The 20,026-nt window shown below is 37.1% G+C and overlaps 1 protein-coding gene across 2 annotated transcripts in view; it reads left to right on the top strand.

Moving 5' to 3' along the window:
- Nucleotides 1-20,026, top strand: part of RETREG1 (reticulophagy regulator 1) — a gene marked incomplete at its 5' end in the record, with an annotated part of 63,814 nt that overhangs the window by 11,033 nt on the left and 32,755 nt on the right. For both annotated transcript variants that reach the window (XM_083866029.1, XM_083866028.1), the window contains 2 exons: nucleotides 3,927-4,033; nucleotides 5,758-5,788. In XM_083866029.1, coding sequence (XP_083722155.1) covers nucleotides 4,003-4,033; nucleotides 5,758-5,788 — 62 coding nt within the window. The remainder of the gene's footprint in view (nucleotides 1-3,926; nucleotides 4,034-5,757; nucleotides 5,789-20,026) is intronic.

Raw genomic sequence — 20,026 nt, forward strand, 5'->3', positions numbered from 1 at the left:
CACTTCCCCAAAGCTCTTGCTTGAGACAGTCACCAGAATTTATTGCAACCAGACAGGTGTTGATCACTCCAGCAGTAAGCATGGAAAGAATGGTCTATATTCAGCTCCAAGCAGGAAACAGTTACCACCAGGAAACCACATCTTTTCCTTATCCAAAGGCCTTCACTGTAGATGTTTGTCCGAAATAGTGTTGGGTGGTCCCCTGTAAGAGCAAGGTACACATAGCTTTGAAATTAGCAGTTCAGTATTCTCAAAATGCACTAGAAATACTTCCTGTCCACAGGGGAGGGCCATTGTCTCTGTGGTTTATGTCACAGGCCAGTCTTGCTTACCAGTGTCTGATTGGAAGACAACCAGCTCTGGCTGAAATTTGTCAGTAGATTTTCACCTAAACATTTTATGAGGAAAAAAGTAATATACCAACCTGTGCTCTTTAGAACTCTTCAGAATTGCTCTGAAGAGTTTGGCATCTGGTTTTAAGATGTAAATATGAGTTTGTGGAACACAGAGCTGAAGTCCACAAGTCACTCATGCAGACAGTAAATGTGTTGTAAAAGCTTATGGTGAAGCAAAGCTCCATGCTCACATCTGTGTTATTGACAGCTTTCATTTATTTATGTGGTTATCACTGGAATTCATCTAAGGGTAGATGGTTATTAAATATGTATTTGCCAAGGCTTTCCAGAAATAACTTGTGCTGGCTGCTGATAGTCTAAATAATTTAATTTTTGATTAAATGTTTTTCTACATTTTATGTTTACAAAATACAACTCATTCATAGTTCTAGAATGTGTTGCAAAAAACCCAAAACCTTAACAGCTGATATGAAAGAATCAAATTGATTTTTTTAACATTTGAAACGAGGTGGTAGATCTGTGCCTTCCCTGTATCTCATGATACAATTAAAAATAGCTTTTGTCATGCCCTGTAAGTTTTTATTATGTTTACTGACTGTAATATTGTATGATATTATTAACCTTCAGAATTTCTTATGACACTTGAAAAACTTTGTACAATCAGGTTTGTGCAGTTAATTGTCCCGGGTGCTCTAGGACAGTTCTGGTGCATTGTGAGATACCTGCTTTTTGATACAACAAATTTACAGTATTGACATATGGCCATCCCATAACTGGATGAAAGAACTGGGCAAAAGACAAGAAGGAGAAGGTACCTTAAGCTACTTTGCTATCTTTAGGTTCATTGTGCAGCTGAAGAATTTCCACTTCAAATTGTGGAAGTTACCAAGTTTTGATTCTTGTGCAGTTTAGAATCATTTCAGTGCAGCTGCAGTATAACCAGGCCCTGAAATAGGAACTGTTGTGCCTTCAAGTTCTAAGGCCAACATCTTACCGAAAAATATTTGCCAACCACTTCTAATAGCCTAAAATAGTCACAGAATGAAAATACCATTCAGGTTGGTAGGGGCTTCATGAGGTCTCTAGTATGACTTGCAACTCAAAATAAGATCAGTGCTTATTTCAGATCACATTGCTCAGAGTTTTGTCTGACACAAAGTGGCTGTGAGTAAATTTACAAGGGATGGTCTTTCGTGCAAACATCCCAGCCTAGGTAAAGAGCTAATAATGTTAAGGCATGGGAGGTTCAGTCAAAACAATTCAAAGCTCTTCAAATGAGTGAAGAATCCTTGTTTGGTGACTTCAACATTAGCTGCTTCAACTAGATCACAGTTTTTTTCCTCAAACCTTGTAGCAGAGAGACTTGGAATGACATGACTTGGAAGCATCTTTCAGAGAGGATGCTACCTTGTTAATCCTTGTTTGCTAATCCCAGTCCGCATTAGTGCAATTGTTTTTAACAGCAGGTGACAGCTGTGATTGCAGTGAAACTAACAGTATGGTTTAGTTGAGAGTGTAAAGTAGGTCAAACATGTTCTGTGTGTTCTTTGAAAGATACACTAAGCCTTCTTAGTAAGCATCTGATCTTGCCTTGAAAAGCTAGTAAGGTGTGTGTATGTACACAATGCACACACTTGTGTATAAATTTTGGTATTGAGGTATGTGTATGAGACCATCAAAGAGTGGCCAATGGTAATTGCTAAGTCAGGGTATTCTGTGTCATTCCATAAACATTCATGCACAAGCACCATGAAGACCCTATCGAATAGACATGGTATTAAAACCCAAACAATTTAAAGGTCTGCATTTGTTATAAACTTCTGCTGCCTAGCAGTTGAATAAAAAATTCTTAATTTGATTTTTTTTATACAGCATCACATCTCTCCCCCCAGCCCATTATCAACAAATTAAGTAGGCTGAACAAAGTCTTCTGTGCAGTGGAACATAGCACTTAAACACAATCAAAGATTTTTAATGCTGAACAATATTATCAAGAAAAGTAATAGGACAGCATGATTTTTAGTTATTATGAGTTTTGATTTATTGAGCTATGATTGGGCAGTTTTGATATAGGTTGCCTTATAATAATTCTTCTCTACACTTCTCTTGGTTTTCTTGAGCTGGCTTAATTACATAAAGGTGCTTTTATACATTTATTTTATAGAATAGTCTTATAATAATATAATATAATACAATAATAATATAATAATAATATAATAGCCTTATAATTCAAATTCTCTACAGATACAAAAACCCTTTATGTTTGGATAAAACCTTCAGAGTGAGCTTATGTGTTTGTATTGGAATTCATATACTGGTCTGCTCAGGGTGATTGGTGTTATGAGTTAGTGCTAAATGTGAAAATCAGCAGCATGGACATTTTATTTAATGCAGTCTTTCTTTTTGAGGTTTTTAAGGACTACTGAAGCAGTTTGCTACCAGAGCAGTGTGTCCTGAGCTTGTTAGAAATATTGTGAAGTCAGTTTTCTTTCTAAACAATCCAAGTGTGCTCAAAGGGTGTCTCTTGGCTTCCTGCGGTGGCCGTGTTTGCTACTGTTTTCACTCCCCTTCACCCTGTTTCTTGCAGAAAAGCTCTGCAGCAGAAACAGGGTAGCCAGCTACCCTGTTTTCAAACCTGAGAGGTTTTTTTTAAACATCCCAGCTTTGTATGATTTTGTTTCTGTTGGTATTGTCATTTGATCCAGTGCCTTGGACAGTGGCTTCTTACTGGGTTTGGCTAACCTCAACTTTTTAAAGTCAATTGCTTTTACTTTGAAAATTCTACTTGTTCACTATTTCTGTTCAGGTCTCTGATTTAAAATGCTCAAAACCAGCTATTAAAATACTTCAGCTTTTTAATTTAGTTAGTTGAATTTTAATTCTTTTTACTTCACACCCTTTTTTTGCAAGTTAGGGTATTTGCCAGTAAAACAAATAGAAGAGCTAATCTCCAAACACACCTGGATAGCAAAGTCAGCAGTGCATGAGATTATAATTCATACTTTCTGAGTATAGGTCTGTTTGACTTGACTAGACATGTTCTAAAAATTATGTAATTAAAAACAAATTTCATGAGAGCTTGTTATGAAGACAAGTTTTAGTGTTATGCTGTGATATAGATTTATCTCATCTTTGTGTTTGAAAGAAGGATTTATATAAAAGTTTTGCTTAAACATAGGTTCTGTAGGAAGCAAAAGAAAATTTCTAACCTTTTCTTTGTGCATTATGCCAAGAAAATTAATTTTAATGAAACCAGAGTTCATTTAAAAGTAGCATTTTGTATGCAATAATTAAAGTATTTTGTTTTCTATATTTTCTCTGTGTTTAAATAAAAGTATGGACAAAAATCTACTACAAACTCAGTGTTTAATCTTTGTATCTTTAAATGCTATGCCTGGTGCTCTCAATATTTTCATCTCGTGAAAAGGTTATGGAGAGAAACTGAATTCAATTATTGCAATCTGAGTCTATTTCTTCCTATTTATTTTCAGTATTAGTAGCAGCTGTCAGTTTTTGCGTTCTTCCAATGAGTTTAAAGTACTCAACATTTATTTCTTCTTTACATTCTAGGTTTGTTGCATTGACCCCTTGGAGAGTGTATCATCTGACTTCCCTTATAATACTTGTATTGTTAATTCTTCAGATAATGAGGGATTTGGTATTCTCAAAGATAAAGGGTAAGTGTACTGATAGAGTTCCATGCTTAAACACCTGCAGTTTAGAGCATGCTGGTTCATTCCTAAAGCCATGTCAATATTATGATTATTGTAGAAGTATCAGCTAATTTTAGAGAGTGATAGTAATCTGTGATGGTCTATTGCCATTTTCAATGAAGTTTTGCTATCTTTTATAGGAAGGGCATTAGGAGATTTGTTTTAGTGTTTAGATGAGTGTAATTCTTATGAGTAGACAGTCATTTTTTATTTCTTAACTGCTAGGTCTGAAAATGCATTCTTTACTAAAATGCAAAGTTTTTCTAAACATTCATACTTCTTCCAACATTAATCATGTAATTTTTGGAAATTTTGGGACATCAAATGGAAATCAGTGAAATTTGTAAATGGATAGAGCAATTACCTATCTTAGCATAGTTGAAATAAGAAGTCAGTATGTTCTTTTTACTTTGTGTAGCATTTTGTTTCCAATGTGTATGAAATCTTATGTGAGTACAACAAATTTTGAAAGGGATTTTGAGTTTGTTGTCTGGTCTGGTGTTTTGAGGTTTTTTTTCTTTCAATTTGTGTCCAGTACTTCATTACCATCTTGAAAATTCTTTGACAAAATGCTCATCCTAAGTTTTAATCTTAATTGCCATGAAGTTTTATTTTTTTCAAAATCCTTATTTTGCCTTTTGTTTGTTGTTAAATCTCATGCAAAGTTTATAAAACCATCTGAACATAGTACAAAAGCAAGAAATAGGTGTCAGAGAAGCACGAGATTCCTCTGTGATTTACTAACACATCATTTCTGACTGCCAAAGCGTGTTGTTCCCTGCTAAGTTACAGCAGGTATTTTCTACCTTTTCTGAAGTATCATTTACTGTCATTGCCTTTTCTGAGAGTCTTGGTTACCATTCTGTTTCCTGCTTAAGCCCAGAGGCCAACTTATAAAACTAAGCAGAATTTGATTTTTTAAGCTTTGTGCTGTATAAATCACCACAAACATCGAACACCTTGCTAACTGGAAGGCAACAATTTAGGTAAATTCACTTGTACTTGTAATTAATATTTTCTGTAGTGACCAGTTCCAAGATGTACCACTCTCATATTCGTGTGGTTATTTAACCATTCATTTTGGAGATGAGGCTAAGAGGACCTCTGTTTCCTAGGTTATAGAATAATTATTTACTGTAGTAAACTCATTTACTTTACTATTGCCTTTGATGCCATTGTAGACAGAATTCAAGAAAAATCAGGCTCTCAAAGTAATACTGTAGGAGTCTTGTAGTAATTAATAGAAATCAATGCAGTGTCACTCCAAAAAGCAGAAAAAATTCTTCCCAGTATAACACATCTGTCTAGGTGCTTCACACTTCCAGCCAGCCACTAGATGGCAAGACTATTACAGATTCATGAGGAATGTGGAGTGGTTGTCAGTGTATAGAAGTAAAGGGTATGTTGATGTAAAAGTTATGTTGAGTATCATCTTCATGACATCCTTCTATGTGGAAATGTAGCCGTAGAAGATCTGGACTTTTTCCACTTATGATTTTAACTGCATGTTAAGTTTACAGAAAGCAATTCAAGAATGGTTACTGTAAGATAATATAGCTTTCCTGTTTGACTGATACAGAGAATTCCTTGATCATTTTGTCCCAATTCTGAACATGTTCTATGAATAAAAATAAAAATTCTTTCTCATTTAGTGCATTGCGTTTCATCTTACGTTCCTACAATTGCAGGTGCACGGCTTTGGAGGACCATCACTGGCAAGTAGGTATTTTATTTTTAATGCATGATTATTTATTACTTTTTATAGTTGGCCTGGAATTTTTTTGTTAAATTGTTTTCTTCTAATAAATTGCTGAATTATTTTGATCTTAAAATATTTTCTAAGTTTATTACTGCTTGTTGATAATTTTTAATAAATTCTTTCTTCTGATTTGACTTATATTAAAGTATAGAGTAACATATCAGAATATTTCTACAAATGTTTTTGTTTTTTTTTTTAAACTGGGATTATCATGTTTTGTGTATTGTGGGAATTAGTGCTTTCTTTGAAAAGCAAAATAACACTGTGTTGGTCAAGGAGGTAACTTTTAGAACTTCATTATGCCAGTCCTGCTGACTGGAAGTAGGTAAGCTTGCTGGGGTTTCTCTTTAAATCACCACAAGTAATTGATCATTATAATTGCCAATAAATATTAGTTGATATCCATATGAATAGAAATTAATAATTCTGGAGCTTGTTGACTTGCCATTGACCTGTCATATGCAAATGTTTATGTCATGTTAGTGTAGAGTATATAATTTATTCAATTTGTTGGCAGCTGTCCTGGTTCCAGCCAGGACAAGGTTAATTTTTGCAGTAGCCAGAAGGGGCATGGCCAGGACCCAGAGGTTATTCTCTACCATATCTCTTCATTTTCCAGGGATGGGGGAAGGAGTCCCTTCCAGGTCACGCAGTGTGGGAGCACAGTCAGGTGTGGCCAGGGGTTTATGCATGGCATGTGAATCATTCACCTGGCACACACACTCTGATATTGTTGCTGTTACTGTTTGTTGTTTGTTCTTTCTTGTTGCTGTTTCCCATAAATTCTTATTTCAGTCCATGATATTTACCTTTTGTATTTCCAGTTCTCCTGTCCAGCCCTCCACAGGGGGAGGGGTGATGGGGGTGTGAACGAGCAGTATATGGTTTAGAGTGTTTCAGTGGGAACATCATTCCTTAACAGCAGCAGTATAATCAGTGTCTAAATGATTTGCAGACATCCATTTTCAGAAAAGAAGGTTGCATATTTAAGGCATTATTCTTCTAAACAGGCCACCAGGATTTATTATATATCTGACATAATTTGAAAGCATATCCACTGGTACCAGTTTATATTGTAGCCTGACACTGAAGAAACAGTAATGCAGAGTTGAAAAAGGGAAGATGTCAGGTTTTGTTCTTTTTCTAGAGACAGATACCAGTTTCATAGCAATTACAGAAACCAGTTCAGATGTGCAGCTCTTTTTCAGTTTCATACCTCTAAACTTCCACAGGTTTGAAATCTCTTCAGACTTTCCTATAAGCATGAAATAGAGTGATATGGAATTGACAGCTTAGTTCATGAACCGAGCAGAGTAAAATGCTTCTTTTACCACAGCTGGTGCGACTTCTTGTATCTGTGTAGAGTGGCAGTGCTTCAAAAATTTTAATTGAGAAGCTATTGCTGTGGCACAGTAGATTAGTGTGATTCATGTTTCATTTCTTCCACCTGTTCTTTGTGAGAGAAATGTACGTAAAATTTACTATCTTTTGAGGTTTTGAATCTGACTTTACTTGTCTGTTTACATTTAAGAAGATGAAGGCAAAGAATGTAAAATTGCTTGTGAAGTGAAAGGAAACAAAAAGTTTTTGACTGCCTTTTGTTTCCATGAAAAATAATTCTACAGTCTGATACTTTTTTTTTTTTTCTCTTATTCCTCAGTTTGTCAGGTCCACAAACCAGAATAGTTGATTTTAATTTTAATGATTTTAATAGTTGATTTTAATTAGTCAATTTTACTATAAATGGTACTTTAGATTTCTTGGATTCAGGTTTTCAGTTTTTCAGAATCCTGGACTTGATTTGCTGTTCTGTGGGGAGACAATGCAGAGAGTGGAAAATAGAATTTGATGAGCTCACCATATCTCATGCCCTTGGGTAATATAATACAGGCATTGTATGCGTTCATCTAGCCCAGCATCTGCTCTCTGAAGAGATCCAGCCAGGAGAGACATGACCTTGGGTAACGTCCTGCATTAAAGCAAGACAAGCTTGCAAGGTTCTCCTGGTTCTTTCCCTGCAGCTTCCAGTTGAACTTTAGCCCCACCTCAAGCTGTCCTAGGTGGACCTTCCATGAATTTGTCTTGTTGCTTTTGTTCTTACAAACTTCTGCTGTTGTCAACATCCTGTAGCACAGAGATCCACAGCTGAACCACGTGGTTTGTGAGCAGTCTTCTGTTTGTTTGCTGCTCTGTAATAGTTTGCAAGCTCTTCCTACATTTTTTCTTGGAAGAAATACTGAGCAATTACTCTCTATTAGTATTCTGCAGCAAGCTGTGACTTTTATAAATGTCTGTCCTGTTCTCTTCAGTTCATGACTGCTTAATTATTCCTAAAATAGAGGTTCTCTGAATTTTGATGTCTTCATTGTGCTTTTCTGCATTTTTTTGTCCATTTCCGTCCTCCTTTATGTTTGGGGGGAACAGAATTACAAATAGCATTCAGCATTCAGGGAGATCTTTGGACTATATGTTGTCCCTCTCTTAATAAATCCCAACATGTGATAGGTTTTTTTTTTTTTTTAACTTCTACTGAGCTCTGAGATGATGTTTTCATGGATATATAATCACTTCAAGGTAATGTCCTGAGTAGTAAAGATCAGTTTAAAGCCCATGTGACTTCAAGAGTTTTTGTGGATTTTTTCTCTTTGAATTTCATTCATATTTCATCTGCCTTTTTGCAAGAAATCATGTGATACTTGATTAAATTCTGCTGTTCCTTACAACTGGTCTCTGTCCTTACCAGAATAAGGACAGAATAATTCTTCTCATTTCTCATGGCTTCTCAAGCTCCGTAAAAGCATTTGATGAGAGACTTTGTTGAAAGCCTTCTCAGAAATCCAGGTGATTTTTTTATGGACATCAGTGTACATCTAAAAGCAGGTTCACTTTTTGAAAGGACAGAAGGTTTGTGGTATGATGTCCTTTACAGCTTACATTAGGACAGGCGTGCATGTCCTTTGTTAGTTTTCATGGCAGTTTGCACAGAGCAGAGATGAGTGTTTAGTGGTTTACATTGCTCTGGCTCTTGCGTACCTTCCCTAAAAATAGATATTGCTTTAGACACTTCATGGTCCTCTGCCTTAAGGCAGCTTTAAGAGATGATGTTTAACATAAATGAAATTTCAACTGTTGCACCCAACCTTTCATTTATAGCTTTTATACGTTCACATAAAGACTTTGCATTTGTTTGCACTGTGGGCGGGTTTTTCTTTTCCGGAATGCTATTACAAATGTGCCTGTTGATTGTGTTGAAATTGAAAGAACTACTGTAAGATATTGAGGCTGGGGGTTCCTTTTCACTTTACTCAAAATTGGATATGAAAAACTGTTGTCATGTTATCATACATGAGCAAGATGTGCCAAGTGTATCCTCATATCCAGTGCAGAATCACCTGCTCTTAAGTAACTTACAGAGAAAAAATGTGGTAAACCTGTGATACCTTCAGGGAGCGACAATGCCTATTCTAATAAATACCTGTCCTAATAAATTAAGTGTTTTCATTATTTTTCTTTGACATCATGGCCCTACAGCCCTGCATCCATAGTTTGTAACTGCCTTAAGGGCCATGCAGATGGCTGTGTGCAGGCAGGAAAGGATTTCTGGTCTGTGCCAACTTTGAAACTCCTTTGGACTGTTTTGGCAAGTGCTAGTTGGCATCTGCTAAAAATGTGCTAAGAGCTATTTTAATGGTTTAACTGCAGAACTGACCAATTCTAGTGTGACAGAATTGCTACACCCAGTTTGGTTTATCAAAACAGATGTAGATAGGAAGTACCAAAAATTATCTGAACAGGCTCATTTCCTGCCCTACCTTTTTGTTATGTGATTCTGGTTTTGAAAATTAGTATCAGTCAGTCACTATCACAGTAGGATGTTTTGTAAATGGTGGCACCAATTTCTGATGAGTTTTATAGTGAAATGGTAAACTTTTAGTAGTTGGAGGGTGAATTACTGATTGTGACTGTTTTGAAACTTGAATTTTTTCAACTTTCATGTGCAATTTTGTATTTTGTCTGATGCATGTGCATTCAAAGTATCTGAGATTGAAATAGTTCAATGAAAGTGCTGGTAATTTGTGACACTTGTTTTTTGGTCCTCCTTCATCTTTGTTGAGCACTCCTGACTAGTCAAAGCAAGCATAGTCTCTGTTTTTTCATTGCCATAACTTAAATGGAGAATGGTTGCTGTCTCACATGTAAATGTGTCTATGTAAGAAGACCTGTGATTGTATTTCTAATGGAGTCATTTAGTACTATTTTAAGTTTAAAATTTCAAACTGAATATAAACTGAACCTTCCTTAGGGAAGGTAGCACTGTAGCACTTTTTCTTCCCCTAAATCTGATTCTGTTTCTGAGGAACTATTGTACCGGTCTCTTGCCCTTTTTAAAAAATGGGTGACAGCTGTTAAAGGAGTACTGGAAAGGTCATTTGTTAAATTACTCTTCCTTATTATAAAGCTGTTTTATTTCTTCCAATCCTAGTGAGATTTCTTTGAAATCTGGTGCTTCTCTAGTCAGTAGATGTATTAGAATATCCACAGGAGTTGTGGCACACCTTCATTTCTTGCATGATCAAACTTAAGAAGGTCAAATCAATACTAATGCAAAATTATTCTTTTATAGCAAGCCTAAAAAACCCTGGTTGCAGCCTGAGAAGGGACTAAGCAACAGATATATAAAAACCTCTTCAGGAGGTCGATATACTCAGGACATATACCATCCCGAGACTGACACATTTGGCCAACCATATCAAAACAAGACCAGGACCCCTGGAGACCCTTGACCTGTCCATTAGGAGGGTAGTCAAGGAGTGGCTTCACCTTCCACCTAGTACATGTGATGCCATCTTGTATTTAAGGTTTAAAGACGGTGGGTTGGGATTCATCAAATTGGTGGTGCTAATTCCAAGTGTACAAGTCTGAAGATTGCACAAATTGATTCAGTCTTCGGATGAAGCATTGGTTCTGTTTTTAAAGTGAGAACATCTGGAGGTAGTTTTTAAGAAATTGTGGTTGCATGCAGGAGGTGTGAAAGAATCCATCCTGTCGATCTGGGAGCCCATTCCAGTGAGAGAAAATATTATTGAAGGAGGTGAGACCTTGTCAGAGTGGGAGGTTCCTCGTCCGAGAACCATCCTTCTGAAACGTTGACATAATTCCATCTGTGAAATTCTTAGTCATGAGGCTAAAAGGGAGAATTGGACTGTATCAGGAACCACACTTGAGGGATGAAAAGAATGAATTATATAAGCCGGATTTGATCTTTGTGAAAGGAGATAAGGCATTCATGGTGGACGTGACGGTTAGATATGAGCATAACAACTCGTCCTTAAAGGAGGCAGCTGCAGAAAAAGCCAAGAAATATCAAGGCCTTCTCCCTCAAATCAAGGAGTTGGCGAATACAGATGCTGTTGAGTTTGTTGGCTTCCCCTTAGGAGCGTGGGGGAATGGTATGAGAAAAACTCCGAGTTGCTATTGGCCCTGGGCCTCTCTAAGGCAAGGCAAGGGAAGGTTGCCTGGGTCCTGGCATCCAGAGCGCTCTTCTCTTCTGTTGACATTGTTCATATTTTTGTTAGTAAAGCTCGCTCTCTGGAACCTTTTAATAAATAAAGGCCCCTTCCCTCGTGGGTTCGATCTGGATAGTGAGAATTGGTTTTGGGTGGGAGGGGTCCATCCTTCATAACGTGTCTTGCCCAGTTTTGGGCAACAAATTCGGATTTGATCAGGTGGATGCGCCACCTTTACTTAACCTGGAAAAGAAACATATAATTGTATGTGTTTATAAAATGGCCATCAGGGAGTGACTGAAGAGAATAAGCCAAAAAGAAAGGAGTTAATGCTCTGAAGACCAGCTCTGCTTAGCTTATTTTCAGTCCCCTGTTATGTTTTATCATTTTCTCAAATCAAAGCTACTGACTTCTGAGAAGAGCCTTGCCTGACCAGTCATGGTGTTAAACTGCCTACTGCACTAGTGGCTGCCTCAGCCACACAGATTGCAGTAGGTGTTCAGTACTTACTGTATTATTATATGTTGAATGTTTTGGATATCATTCTTTGTGCTATGAAAGTAAATCCTGAAAGGGTTCTCCTGGCCTTGTAGGTGGAAAGAAAAGTTTTTTTCTTCCCAAAGCACATGTTCTCCTCTGCTTCCAAGAGGAGGGAAAAATAAGCAAATGCAGCACCGTGAACACCGTGAACTGCTGCTCATATGATCAGGTCAATGAAGATCTGGAATTCCATAAGAATAAACAGTAACATTTACAAGAGAAAAAGGACACTTCTTGGTTGAAGCTTTTAACTGGCAGCTGTCTTTATTGAAGCACTTTAGGACTTGATGTTGAAAACCATGGGTTAATACCGAAGCGCTGTTGAAGCTTGGTAGTTGGCTAACTGAGATATTTCTGAAATAATAGCCTTCACTGATAGAAGGCTACAAACAGACACACAGAGGTTATTTTCTAAGCCCAGGACATTCCTGTTTCTCACCACCTCCCTCCTCCAGTCCCTTCTTTGTGGATTCCTTTTATGAGAGTTAGCTGTGGTGATACCTGTGGGCTCCCAGAGCCGTCAAAATTGCTGCCCACTTCCAGGCGAGTGTTAGTGTTTGGTAGGTAACAACATCCATTACTGGGTCAGCTGATGTGACAGATCAGCTTCAAATTCAGGTCATAGCTTTTCCAGACCTGAATTAATCTTTTGAGCTACACTGATTTCACATTTGCATCAGCCCAGCTCATAGACATTTGTATGCATTACAATAGTCACTGTGTTCTGAAGAACAATATTCTGTGCTAGCACCATTCAGAGCTTGACAGACTTCACATAATGCATGGCTATTGGGCTTTTTTCCAAGAAGAAGAAGAAAAACATCTTCTTGACCTAATCATAACTCCATAGTGCACTTGTGCAAAATTATTCCTAATATGTCACTCAGAGCAATGAAAAAACTCTTCCTATAGATGAGAGCGTTGCTCCTTTCATCTAATTACCATGCTTTGTTTATTATGTCAGAGACTTTACATACCTCTGATTTACATATGTTATGCCTTCTGGGTTTGCTTAAGACAATCTGCAAGTCATGTGCCTAAATATTTCTGACATAGTCTGCTTAGTCTAATTTTATGATCAATGGAGAAAGATTTGAAATACTTTATGAGATATATATCCTGATCTATCTCTTCCTGAACAAATATCTGTAGGCTGGCAGGTATATTGTGTCTTAATGGTGACTGTTTCCCTTGAATATATACAGGAAGCCTAGGGTGGTGAGACAAGTGAGGGCGTTTACAACCCTTGTGTCATTGTTCCCTGTTGATCTGAAGGCCTGTCTGTTTTGGAGATGGCATTGACTGCTGCTCGTGGTTACAAAAAGAACCTGACTCTTGCCACAACACGTGGGAATACCAATCCACAGCAGTAACAACTGCAGGGCACCGGGACTTGATTTACCTCGTTGTGTATGTAAAGTTTCTCTGAAATGTGTCTCAGGCACAGTATGATTATGCATTCAGATCACTCTTGAGACACCAAGGATTATGTTGCTTCACTGCATCTCAAAATAAAAGTCCTGTCCTTCAGGGTGTTGCAAAGAGATTTCTTTGCAGATGAGTGGATTAGGTAATAAGAGGTCTTTTTTCATTAGGAACTCCAACAAGATCAAGGCTGTAGCAGAAGTGTTTCTGTTTTACACTTGTTAATCCATTTCCTTGATGTTATAGATAGGAACAAATGTAACGTAAGCCAAGGGCAGTCATGTGAGCCAGTTAGTACCAAAACATGGCACCATCAGTTCCAGTTTCTGTTGCTCAGTCTCTTTGTCTTGTTTTGATCATCCAGACAGGATCCATTCCTCACATGGCCCTACACAACTGCCTGAAATCTGGTAACAGACTGAAGAAAATACTTCTGTGGACCTACAGCAAGGCAGAGGGCAGAATATAGTCTAACAGATAAATAGATACAAATAGGCTCCAGAGAGCAAATATTTACTTCTTTAGTTATTTCAATGTAACCTGAAGGCATCTTCAGTACTCAGACTTCCAGCCTTAGTATTTTCATAGTGGTTGCTGTTCCGTTCATTTCGGCTCATACATTCATAGGAGTTTGTGTTGGAAGATACATATGGCTGAATAACATATCTCAAACAATTCTGCTTCAAATATGGTTTCCTCAAATGTTCTTAATATATAAAAGCTGTTGCAGACCTTCAGGAAGTGGATGCATACTTGTGGAAAGCAAATGGAAATTGAGTTTTATTTGCAGCCTAAACCTGTACTTTTTCAGTAGCCAATGTACTGTTCAAATACCAGATTGTAATTGTCCTTTGTTTTATATAATGTGTTGCCACAACTCAGATAGGCAGCAATGTGTGTGGTGGTTTTTTTTCTAAAGGCACTTTACACATAAATTATCAAACCTTCTGCAGATTGCAGAAAGAATTGACTACATTGCAAAAAAACAAAAACCTCTCAATGCTTTTTTTTTTAATTTTATTTTTTTTAATTAATATTGTGTGACCTTATTCCTGCTTTCTGGCTAGTTATTTCCAAATTGTTAGCTACCTTTCCAAGTAATGTATTCTGCTGAGTTTGTTTGTTTCATATTGATATATGATAAATCAACATACTGGTAAAGTTTTTTCTTACAGGAGCAAAAACTAATACTATAGTAGAAATTCTGTAACTTTGGCAGAAGTGTCACAAAGTCTAAAAACTTTTAATACCTTTTTCTATACAGTTAAGGAAAAGGTTGGTGGTTGGTTGGTTCTTTTTTTTGTGTAAGGGAAGGGGAAATGAGGGATGTTGCACACCATTTGTAGGTGGCATGTATCTCACTGGTAGAAATAGTTGGCTTGTTTGGCTTGTTATTTTTCTTATATTTGCCAGAAATAATATGTAGTGCATATAACCAATTTCTTCTCCCATAGAGTGATTTGCAAATTTTTGAAGTCAGGCCTACTCTCTGTGGTTCTCTAGTAATTTGGTTATAGCTCAATTCTGACTTAGCCATCACAAGGCATTTTCCTCTCTTCCTTGTCCCCAGAAGCTCAACTCACCTTTCATTATGGAGAGTGCACAGAAGAGATGAGGAGAAAATGTTGGAATCATCTCGTTTCTTTACAATTAGCAAACAGATACTGCATGCCTCTTTCTGTAAGCCTTACTTGTCTTCTGTCCCTATTAGCTAAACATAAAGGGTTGAATATTATCTTGGCTGCAAGAAGAGCAACTTCTGAAGAAGTAAGGGCAGGAACAAAAGACCAGCAGAGTTGTACTGGGGCTGCTTTAACTGTTTTCATACAAGGATATATTCTAACACAGTTATGTTTACAGAAACTGTCATTATTCGTGTGTAAGTATATTGCTTTGAGCATGATGCTCAAACTGAGCAATATCAGTAAACAATTACCAGTATTATGTAAAAGACATGGCTTGTGCTGTATATGGTAAATGTCTTGTCAGTGCATCTCAGGCATAGACTTTTTTTTTAAGACTTATAAATAACTCAAGGAGAAACATTCTCCTTTTCCACTACACTGCTTGTTTAATAAGTCGTTCCCATTTTGCAGTTATGCACCTGGCTTCTCAAATATAGCGTGCTTCTGATGAGTTAGGGTAGTTGATTTTGTGCCGTTTCCCAGTCTGAGCTCCTATAGATTTTGAACCCTAATTCTGTCCTTTGCAGTGTCTGCCACTCCTCCTGGGGTATTGCAACTCACTCATCTGAAGGATTAAGGCAAATAGTGAATGAAAATGTTAAGGACATACCAGTCTCATATAACAAGGCACATCTAATACCCTGCCCTTGCCCTTTGGTATAGCTTTTCAAATAAATGTGAAGTTATGGGAATTGCATATATGCTGTATTTTTGCAGTTTGCTTTTAAATGTCATACAGCAGCATTTCAAAAGCATTGAATCAGTTGAGATGTATGCTGCGATCTTTCCTTCAGCACAGGCTGTGTACTTTTTAAAAAGAAAAGTGTATTCATTTTACTTTTTTGGATACGGAATAATCCTTCTTGATTGCTTTAACAGCTTCTTAGCTTCGTTATTAACTTGCTCAGTATCTTTCTAAAATCCAAGTGAGAGCATTTATCTAAAATTGCTTGGATAGCCCTTTTTTTTTTCTAGTTTTACTTCATAAACTGTAGTTCCTACAGAAAGGTATTCCTCTACTTACTTGTCCCACAATCCTGTCCTTTCCTCTACTCCACTGCCTAGTCGTAATCAAAATTATCTAGAATTATTTTAAACTTCTAGTTCTATTTAGAAAGCTCTGGAAGCATCCCATATTGTTTATTTTGGGGTTGCACTACTGAGATACTAAAGAATCATTTGGAAGACTGCTGTTGTGTACCTCTGGGAAATCTTTTATTTCTGTTCTGGTAACAGAAGTGTTCGTATACAAATATTTAATTAAAATTTTAAGATTCAAAAGAACACTTCACATAGTCTGATTTGACAGTTATTTTTTGGTCTTGTTAATCTCACAAACAAGTGATTTCAGTTATAATTTCTAAGCATATTGTTTGAAAGTTTTTTGGGGGGTCTGTGTTTTCTGTTTGTATCTTCTCAGGGATAAGGAAGTATTATTCCTTTATTAAGCCAGAAGGATTGATTTCATGAAAAATTCAAGGCAATTTCCTGTGGAAGCTTCAAAAGATCCTTATACCTAGCATTGTGGTTGGACTGGATGATCTTGAAAGCCTTTTCCAACCTAAATGATTTTATGATTTTACCAGTTTGCCTCCATGGTGGAAAAAAAAAAGTTCATCTGAGCACTGTGAGATGTGCATTTTACTATACTTAAATAAACTAAGTTTGAAATACTTACCTTTTTATTTTTTTAATATTTTGTTCAAGTGAAGTCACTGCATCCATGATTAAATATGTGAAATAAATACCTGATATAAGTGCAGTCTGTGCAAACTGCAGGGTGTGCTGCATCCTGTGCAAAAGTGACTCAGTAATTAATTTCCTTTGTTACACATTGGTAAAAATTAAGTGCTACACTCAGTTGGAAAATGTGGTCATAGTCTGTGGTGATGGGAGGATGGATATACTGCCTTTGTCATTTTTTGTTTAAACACACATAGTGCATTTTTTTCTTCAGCAGTTTCAACATATAGTAAAGCCAGCTCTATTCCATGTTTGATATTTTGAAGTATGGAGCTGCAGTCACTGTTCAGTTATTTGTGAGAGTTTTGCTTCTGGATCCACTTTGTCTACAGTGCAGTTCTCTTAAAGCTGTCTGTGAGCACAGGCAGATGGATTTGCCCCTTGTGCACAGCCTGAGAGCTGCTAATTCTGAGCTGACCCAGTTCTGACATGCTCACTGGCATGTCATGTGCCACCCGTATTGTCATCACTGAGGAAAAACTGCAACCTCCCCACCACTGCCTGCCATCGTCTCAGCTTTCCCAAGTCTTTTTTTTTTTTTTTTTTTATTTGTCACTGTGTTTGTTGTAGTGGTAGAATGTTTATTTTGATCACAGCACTAACCAAGCCCTAGGTAGAAGACACGTAGAATTTAAGGTATTTGGGGTTTTTTTTAATTCAGCTTTTTTCTAGCACTTTGAAAATAAAAAAACTTCTTAAAGCTAATGGAGTTGAAAGGAAAGTTATAAAGCAAATACAGAAAATTGCACAGAGGGAGGGGAGGGGAGAAATTAACCAGGGATTCATAAGGTGAAAATTGCTAGAACAGTTAGTGTTACTCTGAAGCACTCCCATGCCAACTTGTCCCTTTCTCAGCTTTGTGCTTTCTCAGTAAGGAGTGCTTAGATCTACTCTTCCATCTTAGACAAGAGCAAGTGTGGCAGCTGCTGCATTTGAATTTGTAGACTTGTACGGTGTGGTCACCTGCTGTTTGGCAAGTTTTCCCAGCTTTCAGCAAGGGAATTTGGAGGTGTCCTTCACTTTTTAATACTTTCATATTTCTTACTTATACAGCAACACTGACACCAGTATTTTTTACCAACTGAGCTAAAGCTTTAAAAATCTTAATTGCAGGGAAAACAAACCATACTATCTTTTGTTTTGAGATGTGGGCCAAACTTTGGCCATACAACGAAAGCTACAAGCTTCTCTTAAAATAGTTGCCTATGCCATCTTCATGGGTTGACTTAAGTCTGTGAACATCTCTATAGACAAAAATCTAGCTGAAAAACTGCTGAAGAATTGTGCTGGTACCATCCATCTCAGATTGCTTTTTTCTGTTTTCAGGGACCCCTTGTGAAGCAAGCAATTAATCTCATTGTGGTGTGCAACACCCCCACAGAGAGTATCAAATGAATTAAAAGGGGCTATATCTGGTTACCTCCTGAATCAAATGAAACGTTGTTTTCTGGCTGTTCTTGAGCAGGTCAGCTTTTTCATGGTAACCATAGCATCTATTATTCTTTTCCTATTTTTTTTTTCAAAGCTGCTTGGAAATTGTCAGTACTGACAGGCGCACTTACATATTGTGGTCAATTCTGATAACTGCACTTTCAGTATAAATACTTTGCTTTGGGTTTTCTTTTTGTTTGGTTTGGGTTTTTTAAACTTGTTTCTATTTACAAATTGTTATTATAAATAGAATGCTTCAGTGGCAAGGTGTTGAAGGATATACTCTTAATTTGGCTGCCAGCCTAAATGGCATTACAGGAAAACCTGTCCCAGGATGTGATTGATGGACGTTCTGTCAATAAGAAAGTGAAACTTGGAATCAAGTGTATGTGGTAGAAAGTGACAAAGACCTTTCTTATCTTAAATAAAAATTCTTCCATTTGAAGGATCCAAGAGGCTTGGACATAGTCTTTCAAAATGTCAGCCAAAAAGTAATGTCATGTACTTCAACTCACGTGTTGAACTTAGTAGGTTCAAGTTACAAGAACTGCCTCTTGAAGGGTGGCAACAGCCTTCCCAACCAGCTCAGACAGGGAAAAGAGATGACTTGGATTCAGTCACATCATTTTGAACAGAACAACTGGTCACTGCCTCTGTCAGGTCTCACCCTGAATATTTATCCCTAATCCATAAAGATTTATGAACAAGTATTCCATATTCTGGGATTTTCTAATTTTTGGTCGGAATCCATGTGTCTTGCAATTTGTAGTTGTCACTATGCAGAAGGAGCTTCATGTCAATACAATGGAACTGACATTGTTCCTGACTGGAGTGCAATCTTAAATTCCTTATTTTCGAGTGGAGATACTGTATGCCAAGGCTTTGCAGACAGCACAAACTGGAAAAAGTCAATTCCTTGTAAAGGACATCTGTTTTCTAGGGCAGTCCTCTGAGTTAGCAAGGCTATCTCTTCTAGTTCAAAGACTTCAAAGAGCTTAGGCAGACGTAGTAAGAAGTCTAGACAGTCAGACCTTAGCTGCAAATTGTTGTAAGTTTGAATTGGTTAACAGGTAATAGTACATTTTTTGACTCCCAAGGTGCAAAGCCTTGCTAAAGAGAACAGAAACCTGACATATAGTTGAAACATCCTTTTTCTAACTTTTTGTAGGTTTACACCATAAAATAAATGTAACTACTGCCTAGTCCAGAAGCAGCCTGTCTGATTGCCACAGAGCTGCTGGATATGTTGGCCCACCTTGGGGAGATCTGTTTTGCTTGCAAATGTAATGTTGCTATTTTCACATTTTTTCTGTATTTTAAAATGTACATTATTATAGAATTAGGTGGGTTGCATCAAATTAGTGCCCAAACTAGCAGAATATTGTTGCAACAAGTACCAGACAGATCACAAGTAAAGGATGACTGAATTTTTGATGAGTGTAAGAGTGTGAACGGAACAATAGAACTCAAATTGCTCATCAGGAGTGGAGCTCACAAAGCTGACCTTTTCAAAGGGTAGAGAATAAATTTAAGTGAAAAGAATAATGTTTAAATGGTCATGTCCTGTGTGCTATGTTTGTTCCATTGCACATGTAATATTTTTGCCATCGGTGTTTTTATTCTATTCTTACCACTTTCCATTTTAACAGTTGAACAACTGTGAGAGATAACTTGCAATCCTGAAGTCATTTGACTTGTCATCTTAAAGGGTATTTATAAACTATAGCATTCAGGGAGCTCCCAGTGTTACCTTAAATAGGGAGACTCCTTTTAAGATTAAGAAGAAAATTGGACTGTTTCATTTTGGAGTGACTTGATTAAAAACTCCATAAAAATGGGTAGCAAGCTTAACTATATTCTGCATTTT

Source organism: Zosterops lateralis, assembly GCF_965231275.1.
Source record: "Zosterops lateralis genome assembly, chromosome: 1".
Taxonomy (NCBI): domain Eukaryota; kingdom Metazoa; phylum Chordata; class Aves; order Passeriformes; family Zosteropidae; genus Zosterops; species Zosterops lateralis.